The 15,388-nt window shown below is 43.8% G+C and overlaps 1 protein-coding gene across 2 annotated transcripts in view; it reads right to left on the bottom strand.

Annotated features, from left to right (window-relative positions):
- LOC126199013 (neuroendocrine convertase 1-like) overlaps nt 1-15,388 on the bottom strand; it is a 522,936-nt gene that overhangs the window by 144,695 nt on the left and 362,853 nt on the right. For both annotated transcript variants that reach the window (XM_049935697.1, XM_049935696.1), the window contains exons 5-6: nt 14,066-14,212; nt 3,961-4,126 (exon numbers count right to left, since the gene is read on the bottom strand). In XM_049935697.1, coding sequence (XP_049791654.1) covers nt 3,961-4,126; nt 14,066-14,212 — 313 coding nt within the window. The remainder of the gene's footprint in view (nt 1-3,960; nt 4,127-14,065; nt 14,213-15,388) is intronic.

Below are 15,388 nucleotides of genomic sequence, written 5' to 3'. Positions count from 1 at the left end.
TGTTGGTCGGGACTGTAGGGTCCTTGAACCTCTTGGGGTTCGCAATCAGCTTGGCTTGTTTCCACTGAGGGGAGAAAAGGCCAGACGTGAGACAACAGTTTAAAATCTTGGTGAACAAGATGAGTGGTGTGCGGGGAAAGTGGCAAAGATGTTCATTTAAAATTCCGTCCAATCCAGGGGCCGACCGGCCACGTTTCCGTCGAAGGATCCGCTGAATTTCTGCCATGGACGTAAGAAGGGGAGCAGACTGGGGTGGGCGGTTGCGGAAAGCAGCAACAGCTGTCAGGACTTCATGTTCATCCTGTAGTTCGTTCGGAGAAAGGTCCTGGACCAGAGGGCGGTTTTGGGCCTCGAACGCATCTGCCAGCGTTTCCACAACTTGGAGGGTATCATACGAGAAGCCCGATGCTGTGCGAATAGGATGGGCAGTCGCTGGCATAGAACGCCGCAGGGTACGAATGACAGCCCATTCAGATTTTTGGTGATGTAGGAGAGTGGACATCCTGTCCTTCCCACTGTCCAGACCACCATTCGGCGAGCCGGTGGCTGAATTCGCGTTGGAGGCGTCTCATTTGGCGTTTGTCCTGAGGGTCACGAAACTGCTTCCACCTCCGGCGGTAGCGGTTCTTTTGCACCTTCAGCTCTCGTAACAGAGGGGGCAAGTCGTCCAGGGGTGTTAAATTTCGGGGTGCAGTGGAGGTGGAGAGTTTCACTGCTTTCTGTATTTTGGCAGTAAGGTAATCCAAAGCGCGTACTATATTGGCCGGTGTTGTCAAGTCGAGTCCGCAGCTCGTGGTCGTGCGGTAGCGTTCTCGCTTCCCACGCCCGGGTTCGATTCCCGGCGGGGTCAGGGATTTTCTCTGCCTCGTGATGAATTGGTGTTGTGTGTTGTCCTAAGGTTAGTTAGGTTTAAGTAGTTCTAAATTCTAAGGGACTGATGATCATAGATGATAAGTCCCACAGCGCTCAGAGCCATTTTGTCAAATCGAGGTCGTGTCGAATGGTGTTATTAAGTATCCTGGCAAACCTGTCCCCATTAGTGAGGGTCGCAGCGGAACGAGCATCAAATGAAAGGACAGCATTCGTGAGGTAAAAGAGTACTGGCTTATAGTCAGAAACCAGTTCGACAACAATCACACCCTCCCATCTGGTATAAATTTCAAGATTTAACGTATTTACCTGCGAGAGACTGTTGATAGCGGAAGTGGACCCATGCACACAATAATTTATTTCAAATGCAACAGAAAATATCACAGAAAAAATCTTCTGCTTCTACATCTACATTGACTGGAATACTCTTTTTCAAATTCTGAAGACGGCAGGGGTAAAATACAGGGAGCGAAAGGCTGTTTACAATTTGTACAGAAACCAGATGGCAGTTGTAAGAGTCGACAGTCACGAAAAGGAAGGAGTGGTTGCGAAGGTAGTGAGACAGGGTTGTAGCCTATCCCAGATGTTATTCAGTCTGTATGCACAGCAAGCAGTAAAGAAAACAAAAGAAAAATTTGGAGTAGGAATTAAAGTCCAGGGAGAAGAAATAAAGACTTTGAGGGTTGCCGATGACATTGCAATTTTGCCAGAGACAGCAAATGACTTGGAAAAGCAGCTGAACGGAATGGACAGTAACTTGAAAGGAGGATATAAGATGAATATCTAAAAAAGCAAAACAAGGATAATGAAATGTAGTGGAACTAAATCAGGGAATTAGATTAGGAAATGAGACACTTAAAGTAGTAGATGAGTTTTGCTACTTGGGAAGCAGGGAGGATATAAAATGCAGACTGGCAATGACAAGATAAGCGTTTCTGAAGAGAAATTTGTTCACGTCGAGTATAGATTCAAGTGTCAGGAAGTCCTTTCTGAAAGTATTTGTATGGAGTATAGCCATGTATGCAAGTGAAACATGGATGATAAATAGTTTAGACAAGAAGAGAATAAAAGCTTTTCAAAATTTGGTGTTATAGATGAGTGCTGAGGATTAGATGGGTAGATCACCTAACTAATGAGGAGGTACTGAATAGAATTGGGCAGAAGAGAAGTTTGTGGTACAACCTAACGAAAAGAAGGTATCGGTCGGTAGGACACATTCTGAGACATCAAGGGATCACCAATTTAGTACTGGACGGGAAGCATGTGGGGTGTTTTCGGAAATTCCCGTTACAAATTTCTCGGAATTGTAGAATAGCGTGAGTTCATAACATTTTGAATAGCAACCCATATCCGGAAACGTCATCGAACGATGCTACAGAGCGTCGAACGTATGGGCCCTGTGGCTTGTAAATTTGTGTATACACAGGATGGTTCTGTGATGATGTTACCAACTTTCTGGCACAATTTAGATGGATAACTGTATGGGTTTGAGTACAGGGTCACTGGTCCGGAAACGAACTAGTCGAAAATTATAACCGGAAATCGTTCTGATACCTCTGACGCTGGTTCACACGTACGGCAGCTGTTGCTCCTAAAGGACGTAGCGTATGCAACTTCCAGAAGTGGTAGCGTGGGCCAAAACAAGAAACAGTCTAGCAAATATGGGCACTAAAATGCATATCTTAAGAGCGATGTGTTTCACGCCCAGCTCATCGGGTACGTATTTTAGAGCTCATGTTTACTAGACCTTTTTTCCGTGTTTTGGTCCATACTACCACCTCTACATACTTAGCAACAACAGTAGCGGTACATGTATTCCAGTGCCAGAGGTTTCAGAACGTTTTTTGCTTGTAACTTCCGACTCGTTCGTTTCCGAACCAGGGACCCACATTTCAAATTGCTTCATTTACTCGTCTCCATAATCGTAGAAAGTTTGTAACATCATCGAGGAATCACTCTGCGTACACTCACATTTACAGACTCCAGCGCGTTCAGTTGCATCATTGGATGACGTTTCTGGACATAGGTTCCAATTCAAAATATTCTGCACTTATTCCCTCTACAAGTACACGAAACCTGTAACGGGAATTTCCGCACACCAATGTGAAATGTATGACAGAGGGTACGTCCTGTTATTATGTCTGCACACACAAGTGACCTAATTCCCGTAAATTCCGGGGAAACTGGCGATGAGCTCTGACGCCACGTCCAGTCATATCCCAGATGTGTTCGATCGGGCTCAGGTCTGGCGAGTTGGTGTGCCAGCACATCAATTGCAACTCGCCACTCTGTTCCACGAACCACTCCATTACATTCCTAGCCTTGTGACGTGGCGCATTATCTTCATGAAAAATGCCACTGCTCTCCGGAAAGATTATCGTCATGAAAGGATGTACGTGGTCTGCAACCAGTGTACGATACTCCTTTGCCGTCAGAGCTCCGCTAGACTAATTTCGGACAGCTCTATCGAATGGGCACGTAAATTTCCGATTAAAAAATCTGTTATTTGTATGGGAAACAAATCGACGCTTACTGTTCACACTGACCGTCGAATGAATTACGTGGTGAGCAATAGTTGTTTGGACTGGCTCTAGTTACACATTACAAAAACGAAATGGCAAGTATGTGACGAAATACCAGAAAAAATGTTCCATTTGTACATTAGATCTGATAATATTCCTGTGTTCAGATAATGTGCATCAACAGTGACGAATGAATCATTTTATTTGAGTAACAGAGAGCCTCGGTGGAACCACGATGTATTTCAATCGGTGTTTTATAGTCACAATAAAGCAAACTACAGGACAGTGCTGGAAAGCTTAATTTAGACATGTCGTACCATTATATATTACGGTTTTATTTTGAACTCCTTTTAATTTCATTTTAGTGAGGCAGCTTTCTCGGTAGAATGTTTCTGTTGTGTCTATAAAGAAGACAGCAAAGTTTGTAAGTGCCAGGGATCAGCTGTTTACACCTGTACCTTGTGCCTGGCTAGTGCGGCAGTGTGCATGTGGATGAAGGGGACTTGTTGACCTGACACGCGGTTCTGTATTTGAATTTTGAAATTTTAGAGAAGTGGAAGCCACTCACCTCCGATGCGGGCGTTGAAGGCAACGCCGACACCGCACTTTCCGTTGTTGGCAGCCATGGCGATCTCGCCGGCGCAGCGCGTACCGTGGGCGTTGGAGCCCGACGGGTCGTAGCGTGGCGTCGGGTCGGGGTCGTCATCGTTGGCATCGAAGCTTATGTTCGGATCCTGCAACGTTACACCGACAATTTTAGTGACCAGTGGCGATCTCCCTACTCGATCAGAGCGAAGACATGAATCACCAGGACATTACGATATAATTACCAGCAAAAAAATGTTCCTATCTATATAAAAGACTGACTGAAAAGTGGGATACCAGCTGTCCCATTCCACCTTCCTCACCAGCTTTAAAAATTCTCCCAAAAATTTTGGCGTGCGAACATATTCGCGCTTTTGTTAACATGCAGCTCACTACAAGCTCCCCTAAATGTAACTCACACCCACTAGTCAATCGCTGTAGGTCGCTGACACCCAGCCACTTCAGGTTGTCCTTTCTAACTCAGTCATTCAGCGCTACTGATTGTCATTACCTCTTTGTGTCTCTCGGTCATTATTTCCTGTGTGGGAACCACAGCCTCTTACTGCTAATAAATAATTCCTTTCTTCCCACTGCTGCTGTCTCTTCTCGCTGTATCTGCCTCTCTCTTCCGCGTTGTCATTGTCTTGTAATCTGTCTCTCATTATCACTGGCTGTCACCCACTTCCGCTATTTCTGTCTTATTCCTCCCTCCCTGGCACTGTCTCCATCACTCTTATCGAACCAATGATCTGTTGCTGTCAATTATGTCCCGTTGTCAGTGTCCCTCTTTTTTTCTCACACTGCCATTGTCTCTTTCGCTCGTTCTGTAAGACCACCACTGTCTACTACCTTCCAGTATTTATTACTTTTCCGTCCCTTTTCCACTGCTATTGCCTTCTTTTCTTTCAGCGGGAATATGTTCGCGTGCAAAAATTCGTGGGAAAATTTTTGAAGGTGCTGAGGAAAGTAGAATGAGGCTGCTGGAACCCACTTTTCGATTAGAGTCTTTTAAATAAACGGGAACGTATTCCTATTTTTCGTGTTCCGATAGAAGCGTAATTCCTCTGGTTCCTTCTTTTCCATGTTGCAGCAGAGCTCAATTCAAATGAAAGGACTGGTATTGCCCAGTAAAATGTAGGTAGTTTACTTATATGATCTTGAAATAACGCTGACATATCGGCTTTTACGCTAAAAAAATTTGCATGTGCTTCAGTACTACAACATGGTAGATGATAACGGAGACACTTTACAGCACATTTGTCAGTACTATGTCGCTTTATAAATTACGTTTTCGCCTTACACCGGATACTACGTACTTATTTTATTTGTACAAGTAGAATAACAGTGAAGCTCCGTATCACGGAAACGGATACAAATACGAAGAAAATGTTCAAGGTTATTCGATATCGGGACCTTAGGAAAACATCGTAAAAATTACTGTCGTCTGGTGTGCATAGCCGTCTTGTAGACCCCGGCTGGGTATCGGTACCCAAAGAACAAAATTTTGGGGTGTTCCTCGACTACGGATAAAGATTTTTGAAAACAGAGAGATAGCTCTCTTAGAGAAATGCCTAGAGAATATACAGCTAAGGTTTGAGCAATTTGCTGAGGTTATTTATTGTTTAGATTTCACCTCATGTCAGATTGTAAGTGTAGCTGTCACTTTGAACCTGTGTACCTTGGAAAGGGATAAAATTATCAAGAAAATTTTGAGTTTGCTCGACATCGGGATCTTAGGAACATATTCGAAAATATTCAGCCATCTTGAAACCCTCAGATGGGTTTTGGTCCTCTGACGACGCCGAAAATATAGTGAGGAAACCCTTTCTGCGGTTTTCCGAGGGACCGCCCATGAACCAATGCTGCCTCCATAAGTCCCGTCAGGACCATCGCAGGCCACATCAAATGTAAAAAGAACTAACCAATTTGCCCCATTTGCATAAGCAGGATAGTGTAATGTGCATACTATAGTAATAGTATAGTATAGTAATAGTGTAATGTGCATACTATAAGATAGTGGCACTAAGACGATCCTTTTGTTGGATATACAAATGGTGTCTAGCCCAAGAACTATCCAAAACACATTACGCTACTTCTCTATAACGAATCGACCTCGTGGTATGAACACCGTAAAATACCGTTTTTATGCGCGGCGTTTTTGAACACATTAGGTACGCTTGGTGTCGTAGCATACCGATTTATGATTTTCTCCGCAGTACACAATACTGAAAAATGTGGTATATCCTTCAGCAATTAACGTTTCCTTTAAGCGCATAAAAGGACCACACCCTAACACAACCTCCTCTGAATTCACTGTTGACACTACAAATGACGGTCGACAATGTTCCCCAAACATTCGCCAAACCCTTTAGTTTGGTTCCCACAGGCTGTAGTGTGATTCATCACTCAAAATCACTCATTTTCAGTCATCCACTTTCCGTTGATGTCTTTCTTTACTCCACCTCTAGCAATGCTTAGCACTGACTACGGGAATGTGTGACGTTTGAGGAGTTACCTTGACCACTGTATCCCATTCTTTTTAATTACCTATGCACAGTCATTGTGGTAGCTGGACCGTCACATTGAAACTCATGAGTGATTCTTTCATCTGATTTCATGTGATTTTTCACAACCACCCTTCACTATGCTCGACGGTACCTGTCCGTCAGTGTATGAGTTCTACCTGGTCTTGGTGTAGCTGTAGTTATCCCTTCGCGTTTACACTTCACAATGAGATCACAAACAATTGACTTGGGCAGCTTTAGAAGTGTTGAAATGTCCTTGATGGATTAGTTACTCAAGTGACATCCAGTAACCAGTCACGTTCGAAGTCACTGAGCTCACCTGATCGAACCATTCTGCTATTACTGCTTCTCTTCTGGCAGCACTCCCCGCCTTCTTTTATACTGTCGAGTTCGACTCCCGTGACATGTAGTGGTCAGTTCCGCATTTCTGGATTCGTCCGGATCCGACACAGTGCGAAAGAATCAAATTCAGACGGCTAGGAACCTGCCGTTGTGGAAACACTGGGGCCCCAGAACGTGCAGATGTATAACGTAAAATATACACTGGTGTCCAAAATTAAACAGATGTCAGTACGATCGTGTTCCAGACGGATGAAGGCATTCCGGTCAACGAACAACCAAGCCAGAGATGACGTCAGGGCACCCATAAACCGGGGTAATATTTGTCGGGAAGTCCCACATCCACAATCGCTGTGTACACAACCAAAGACGGTGCAGTATGGTACAGAAAAGACGCCTACCAGACTCACTGTGGTGGAGGGCCATAGGAAGAATGGAAGCAGGACAGTCGCAAACTGATATGGGCCAATGGCTTAATGTGGATCATTCTGTTGATTCTCGGATGAGGTGACAATTTATAGAGACCGAAACTGTATCCCGGAGACCAGGACAGGCCGACTCACGTGTGACAGAGAGAGTGGACCATTATTTGACTGTAAGGGCACGACGGTACCGCTTTGGTACTGCACTGCAACTGGCATCCTCTGGGCGGGCTGTATCGAGACAAACGGTGTGCGCAAGGCAAGCAGAGTGGCCTTTGTTGTTGGAGACCTGCTGTCTGTTTCTGGCGTGCCTTTAAAGAAGGTTCAAATGGCTCTGAGCACTATGGGACTTAACATCTGTGGTCATCAGTCCCCTAGAACTTAGAACTACTTAAACCTAACTAACCTAAGGACATCACACACATCCATGCCCGAGGCATGATTCGAACCTGCGACCGTAGCAGTCGCGCTTTAAAGAAGGGAACGTTTAGAGTGGAGCCACCTGAGTGGTCGAACAGGGGGCTAATGTTCTTTTCACAGATGAGTCCCAATTTGGTCTGGAGAGTTATTCTCAACGGATTCGCATGTGGAAGTAACGTGCAACACGATTTCGGGACCCAAACATTGTGAAAAAAGACCGATATCGAGAAAGTTCCCTAATAGTTTGGGCAAGGAATACATTGACAACTCGAACAGCTCTTTGTGAAATTGTACATATGAATCGGAAAGCATTAACTGGTGTCAGGTAACGTGACAAGATCTTGTGATCTCATGTGAGATTGTTGGGAGACGCTGTGGGCCCCGACTTCGTGCTGATGGACGATAATGCTCGACGCATGGAGCACGGGTTGTTGATGTTTTTTTGGAAACGGAAGATATACCATGGTGCATGCCTGGCATGCACTAGGGAGACGGGTTTCATCACGTCAGCATCCACCAACCACTCTCCAAGACTTGCGAGCAGCCCTGCAGCAAGAATGGGCGTTATTGTCTCCACGTGATACTGACGACATTATTCACAGCATGAGCCAAAGCTGTCAGCCTGGTCAGCCTGTATTGCTGCCAGGTGTGGTCACACCCCATACCGAGCACATTAACCAGTTGTCGGAATGTGTGTGCAAATCCTTAAAGTTGGAAGAATCGAAGAACGATTTTGTCTACCTGTTTGCATGTTGAGTTGTTCACGTTCTCTTTTCTTTATTTCTACTACTATCAACTGTTTATACTGTTTTGTGGCAAAATAAACGCAACCTTGCCAAATTTCCGTTTGTTACTTTAATTTTGACTACCAGTGTGTAAGCTAGATAGCCATTTATTACACCATCTATTGCATACACACTGCATTGGTTTCATTGGTATCACACTACAAGAAGTGTATCGTGATCATCGTGCACCTGTGTGGTGAATGTAATGACCGGTAGATAATGCAATTAGTGACAGTAACTTCTGTTTCTAATTCGTCATTACATCTTGTTTGCTTCGCTTTCTTTGATGGGATGGAGGAACGGCAGAAGTCGTCTGTCACAATTTCATTGTGATACCAATCGCTTCACCTCATCAGAACCTACACACAACATATTTATACGTTGTATTTATTGTAATCCTTGTGTTCCCCTACAGCGTTGGTCCTCTGTGGCACCCTCCAATATCATGAAACTCATTCCCTGATTTCGTAACTCAACACACAGCCCTAGTTCTTCATTTATTAAATATTGCTTAAAGTCCATTTGGTTTTTTTAATAATTAAATTCAACAGTATACTGTACATTGAAAACATTATTACACAGAAACGAGGCATGCATTCAGCTGTGTAAGGAGACCTTTTGTGAGACTGTTGTATAAAAAGTAGTTAATATCCTGGATTCATAAATGACATTTACGATGCCGGTGGAGAGAGGTCAAATGCAGAATAAATGGTGGCACAATGAGTCAATCGCTGTCAGTTAAACGCAAAAGAAGACATCGTCTGTCTGTGCTGAGTCTTACTCTTTTTTTTAACCTATGAAGGTCGGTTTGAATAAGTTGTGGAGCCCGACTGACAAATTCCTCTCATTGTCAGTGCTTAGAAATTTTTTCAAGTTAGCATCTGCAGAAGATTCTGTAGTTCAATGGTAACGATGCATGGTGATTACGTTCGTTGTCATCATTTCTAAAAGTTGAGACAAGGGGATAGCGTTCTGTGAGAAACTTTGTGGAATTAATAATGAAGTAAATGAGCTGTAACTTGTTGTTGTTGTTGTGGTGTTCAGTCCTGAGACTGGTTTGATGCAGCTCTCCATGCTAATCTATCCTGTGCAAGCTCCTTCATCTCCCAGTACCTACTGCAACCTACATCCTTCTCAATCTGCTTAGTGTATTCATCTCTTGGTCTCCTTCTACGATTTTTACCCTCCACGCTGCCCTCCAATGCTGAATTTGTGATCCCTTGATGCCTCAAAACATGTCCTACCAACTGATCCCTTCTTCTAGTCAAGTTGTGCCACAAACGTCTCTTCTCCCCAATCCCAATCAATACCTCCTCATTAGTTACGTGATCTACCCAGCTAATCTTCAGCATTCTTCTGTAGCACCACATTTCGAAAGCTTCTGGTCTCTTCTTGTCCAAACTGGTTATCGTCCATGTTTCACTTCCATACATGGCTACACCCCATACAAATACTTTCAGAAACGACTTCCTGACTCTTAAATCTATACTCGATGTTAACAAATTTCTCTTCTTCAGAAACACCTTCCTTGCCATTGCCAGTCTACATTTTATATCCTCTTTACTTCGACCATCATCAGTTATTTTGCTCCACAAGTAGCAAAACTCCTTTACTACTTTAAGTCATTTCCTAATCTAATTCCCTCATCATCACCCGACTTAATTCGACCACATTCCATTATCCGCGTTTTGCTTTTGTTGATGTTCATCTTATGTCCTCCTTTCAAGACACTGTCCACTCCGTTCAACTGCTCTTCCAAGTCCTTTGCTGTCTCTGACAGAATTGCAATGTGATCGGCGAACCTGAAAGTTTTTATTTCTTCTCCATGGATTTTAATACCTACTCCGAATTTTTCTTTTGTTTCCTTTACTGCTTGCTCAATATACAGATTGAATAGCATCGGGGAGAGGCTACAACCCTGTCTCACTCCCTTCCCAACCACTGCTTCCCTTTCATGTCCCTCGACTCTTGTAACTGCCATCTGGTTTCTGTACAAATTGTAAATAGCCTTTCTCTCCCTGTATTTTACCCCTGCCACCTTTAGAATTTGAAAGAGAGTATTCCAGTCAACATTGTCAAAAGCTTTCTCTAAGTCTACAAATGCTAGAAACGTAGGTTTGCCTTTCCTTAATCTTTCTTCTAAGACAAGTCGTAAGGTCAGTATTGCCTCACGTGTTCCAACATTTCTACGGAAGCCAAAGTGATCTTCTCCGAGGTCGGCTTCTACCAGTTTTTCCATTCTTTAAATAATTCGCGTCAGTATTTTGCAGCTGTGGCTTATTAAACTGATAGTTCGGTAATTTTCACATCTGTCAACACCTGCTTTCTTTGGGATTGGAATTATTATATTCTTCTTGAAGTCTGAGGGTATTTCGCCTGTCTCGTACATCTTGCTCACCAGATGGTAGAGTTCTGTCAGGACTGGCTCTCCCAAGGTCGTCAGTAGTTCTAATGGAATGTTGTCTACTCCCGGGGCCTTGTTTCGACTCAGGTCTTTCAGTGCTCTGTCAAACTCTTCACGCAGTATCGTATCTCCCATTTCATCTTCATCTACATCCTCTTCCATTTCCATAATATTGTCCTCAAGTATATCGCCCTTGTATAGACCCTCTATATACTCCTTCCACCATTCTGCTTTTCCCTCTTTGCTTAGAACTTGGTTTCCATCTGAGCTCTTGATATTCGTGCAAGTGGTTCTTTTTTCTCCAAAGGTCTCTTTAATCTTCCTGTAGGCTGTATCTATCTTACCCCCTAGTGAGATAAGCCTCTACATCCTTACATTTGTCCTCTAGCCATGCCTGCTTAGCCATTTTGCACTTCCTGTCGATCTCATTTTTGAGACGTTTGTATTCCTTTTTGACTGCTTCATTTACTGCGTTTTTATATTTTCTCCTTTCATCAATTAATTTCAATATTTCTTCTGTTACCCAGGGATCTCTACTAGTCCTCGTCTTTTTACCTACTTGATCCTCTGCTCCCTCCACTACTTCATCCCTCAGAGCTGCCCATTCGTCTTCTACTGTATTTCTTTCCCCCATTCCTGTCAATTGTTCCCTTATGCTGTCCCTGAAACTCTGTACAACCTCTGGTTTAGTCAGGTTATCCAGGTCCCATCTCCTTAAATTCCCCCCTTTCTTGCAATTTCTTCAGTTTTAATCTACAGTTCATAACCAATAGATTGTGGTCAGAGCTGTAACTTAATAAGTTAAATAAGGTAACTGGCGACCATAACCATCCATTAGCAGCACTGAATATCTACTGTGCTACGACTGGACCTACACATACATTTCAATCTATCGATGACAAGGTTTTATAATTTCTCGTTCCTTGAGATTGATTAATTAAGAAGTACACTTGGCAACCTATCCCCATCCTAGTAACATGTTCATGCTATTTAGGTTGGTGCGTTTGTACACCACGTACCATTCTTCTGCATGCCACTATTGTCTTATGCTTTCTTTCCTCTCTGGCGTTCTCAGTATTATGCCACTTAGGGAACGGTTTGTTCTAGTTTTATCACAATCATAAAGGGTCCATCATAAAGTCACTGTAGAAGAGTCAGTTTTGATATTACATTATGTTACCTGGTCTAAGGCGCTGCAGTTATAGACTGTACGGCTGGTCCCGGCGGAGGTTCGAGTCCTCCCTCGGGCATTGGTGTGTGTGTTTGTCCTTGGGATACTTCAGGTTAAGTAGTGTGTATGCTTAGGGACTGATGACCTTAGCAGCTAAGTCCCATAAGGTTTTACACACATTTGAAGATTTTTTTGAAACCTGTTTGTATTTATTTTGTCATTTGTTTAACGGTCAAATTTTTAATCTTCCATTTAATTAATAGTGCTTCGTCAAATTATTTTCTGTCTGTTTGGTTTGTAAATTAGGAACTACGGCTCCCGAAACACAAAGTATGTTACTTATTCTGTAATCGATCGTTAGTTTGTCTTGAAAGACTTCATCCAAAAATTTTTTTTCTATGTTGAATATAGATCTTTATAAATTATCTTCACTTTCAGCCGTCTTCAAATAATAATAATAGCAACAAGGAGCTTCTTCAAGTTTTGTATCTCATGGATTAGTTTCTTTCATTTCCTGGATTTTTTAGCCGTTATAGGTAAGAAATAACAGTGGCGGTAGAAGACGTCCTTCACAGAATTCGTAGTTACTGGACCAATTCAGTTCTGATGAGTGAGGGTTGGAATTAGCACATTACTTCATTAACTAAATCGCCTGGAACGTGGTAATTTTCTAATACTGGCCACCGTAAATGTCTTTTGATTCAGTCATAAACTTTTTGAAGATGGGAATATCAAATACAAGGGAAATTTAACATGTATTCTTTTCTCTATTGACTATCCGTCTATAAATATGGCATCTATATGTTGATATTAGTTCGTAAAGCTACGTTGCTCTTCTCCAAGCATCCGCTCTACAATGTTCCGAAATTTCCTTCACATGACTATTATATATATTTTGCTTACTGTTGTTAACAATAAAGTTCCCCTATAATTTTAGAAAATACGTCAAAATGAGTGACTTGTACCAAGTGATGTATCATTGCGAAGTGCAGTTCTCGAAATTTCTTATCAGCACAAAATCAGCGTCTCTGGTAACTTCCTGAATGCAGTTCGATTTTATTTCGTTTTCTTGCTTTCCAGGTTTCGAGTAATTAACACGCAACATGAAACTTCCTGGCAGATTAAAACTGTGTGCCGGACCGAGATTCGAACTCGGGACCTTTGCCTTTCGCGGGCAAGTGCTCTACCATGTGAGATACCCAAGCACGACGCACGCCCCCTCCTCACAGCTTTACTTCTGCCAGTACCTCGTCTCCTGCGAACCTTGGAGAGCCTAGAGCACTTGCCCGCGAAAGGCAAAGGTCCGGAGTTCAAGTCTCGGTCCGGCACACAGTTTTGATCTGCCAGGAAGTTTTATATCAGCGTACACTCCGCTGCAGAGTGAAAAAATCTCATTCTGGAAACATCCCCGAGGCTGTGGCTAAGCCATGTCTCCGCAATATCCTTTCCTTCAGGAGTGCTAGTTCTGCAAGGTTAGCAGGAGAGCTTCTGTAAAGTGTGGAAGGTAGGAGACGAGACACTGGCAGAAGGAAAGCTGTGAGGATGGGGGGGGGGGGGGGGGCGGGGGGGGCCGTGAGTCGTGCTTGGGTAGCTCAGATGGTAGAGCACTTGCCCGCGAAAGGCAAAGGTTCCGAGTTCAAGTCTCGGTCCAGCATACAGTTTTAATCTGCCAGGAAGTTTCATATCAGCGCACACTCCGCTGCAGAGTGAAAATCTCATTCCGAATACGCAACATTCTTGTCAAAGGAAGACAATAATTTTGCTATGTCATCTCGCTCAACATAGAGGTAACTAATGTAAGAAAAGTATTAGACGTAATGCGGGAGCCGAAGGGATCAAAATGAAAGATTAAACAGAATTAAGTTTGAATATTTGTGATCGATGGCTTCGTCTGTTATACTCGTACATCCACCGTAAGACAGTTAGATTACTGAGCTACTTTACTCACAGAACGCGGTGTGTACGTTGCAGCGCAACACCAGCAGCAGGCGTGCAGGCAGCAGATGGGGTTGGGGTACTCACGTAGTTGTCGCGCAGGTCGTCGTGCGTCCTCTCCACGCCGTCGTCCAGCACGACAACGCGGACACCCCTGCCGGTGACGCCCGCCGCGTACACAGGCAGCACGTGCAGGTCCAGCTTGGGCAGGTCTGGCCGCGTGCGGGTGTCCCTCTGCGGAAGAATTATGATCGTCACTGCTGATGTAAAGCCGCGAAATACACTGCCTCTTCAGAAGTGTCTAGACACCTGTTAGTGGACAACAGTGTGGGGTGTATCCACCCTTCGCGTTTGTGTAGGATCTAACTCAGCTGGGAACACTTTCAGCGGGTTGTCCGAACGTCTGTGGAGATACGGCAGCTCAGTCTTTCTCAAGATACAAAATCGGAGAAGGTACTGATACAGGACGCGATGTCGACGTTGTAACTGCTCGTAAAGGTTTAGATCAGGACTCTGGGTAGGTTAGCCCAATTTAGGAATATTAATCTCCACAGATCATTGCCTCAAAGATACTGCCTTATGACGGGGCATTGTCATGTTGAAACAAACAGTCACCGACTCTGCACTGTTCTGCTGCTGAATGGAGTACACAGTGCTCTAAACAGTCAGCGTGTCCTTTCGCATTTAGCGTTTTCTACAGCGCAAGAAGGGAACCACACCATAACGATGGAACACACCCCCTTGCCGTAACACTTTCTCCTCCGCACGTAACTCTTGGCGCCTCAAGTGATGACAGATAACGTTCTCAAGGAATTTTCCAAACTAAAACTTCTCCATCGAGATGTCACAGGGTACTCATATCACTTGTTTACAGTCATCCATTGTCTTTTGATTACTACACAGCCGGCCACGGTGGCCGTGCGGTTCTAGGCGCTTCAGTCCGGAACCTCGCGACAGCTACCGTCGCAGGTTCGAATCCTGCCTCGGGCATGGATGTGTGTGATGTCCTTAGGTTAGTTAGGTTTAGGCAGTTCTGAGTTCTGGGGGACTGATGACCTCATATGTTAAGTCCCATAGTGCTCAGAGCCATTTGAACCATTTTGAATTACTACACAATTTTGTAACTTATGTGGAGCGGCTTTGTCATTATACCACATTCTTTTTTTAACTCCCTATGCACAAACATTTTGCTAGCTGGAAGTCTGGTAGCACTTCGGTACTCGCAAGTGATCCCTTACGCTGATTCCATGCGCTTTTTTACCATCACTCTCTCGGTCATGGGTGTATGTCTCGTTCTTAGTGTAAGTTAGTTAAAGTTAGATCAAGTAGTGTGTAATCTTAGGGACCGATGACCTCAGCAGTTTGGTCCCATAAGACCTTAGCACAAATTTCCAAAAAAATACCATCACT

This window comes from Schistocerca nitens, chromosome 8 (genome assembly GCF_023898315.1).
Source record: "Schistocerca nitens isolate TAMUIC-IGC-003100 chromosome 8, iqSchNite1.1, whole genome shotgun sequence".
Lineage (NCBI taxonomy): Eukaryota > Metazoa > Arthropoda > Insecta > Orthoptera > Acrididae > Schistocerca > Schistocerca nitens.
This window is presented reverse-complemented; position numbering and strand designations above follow the sequence as displayed.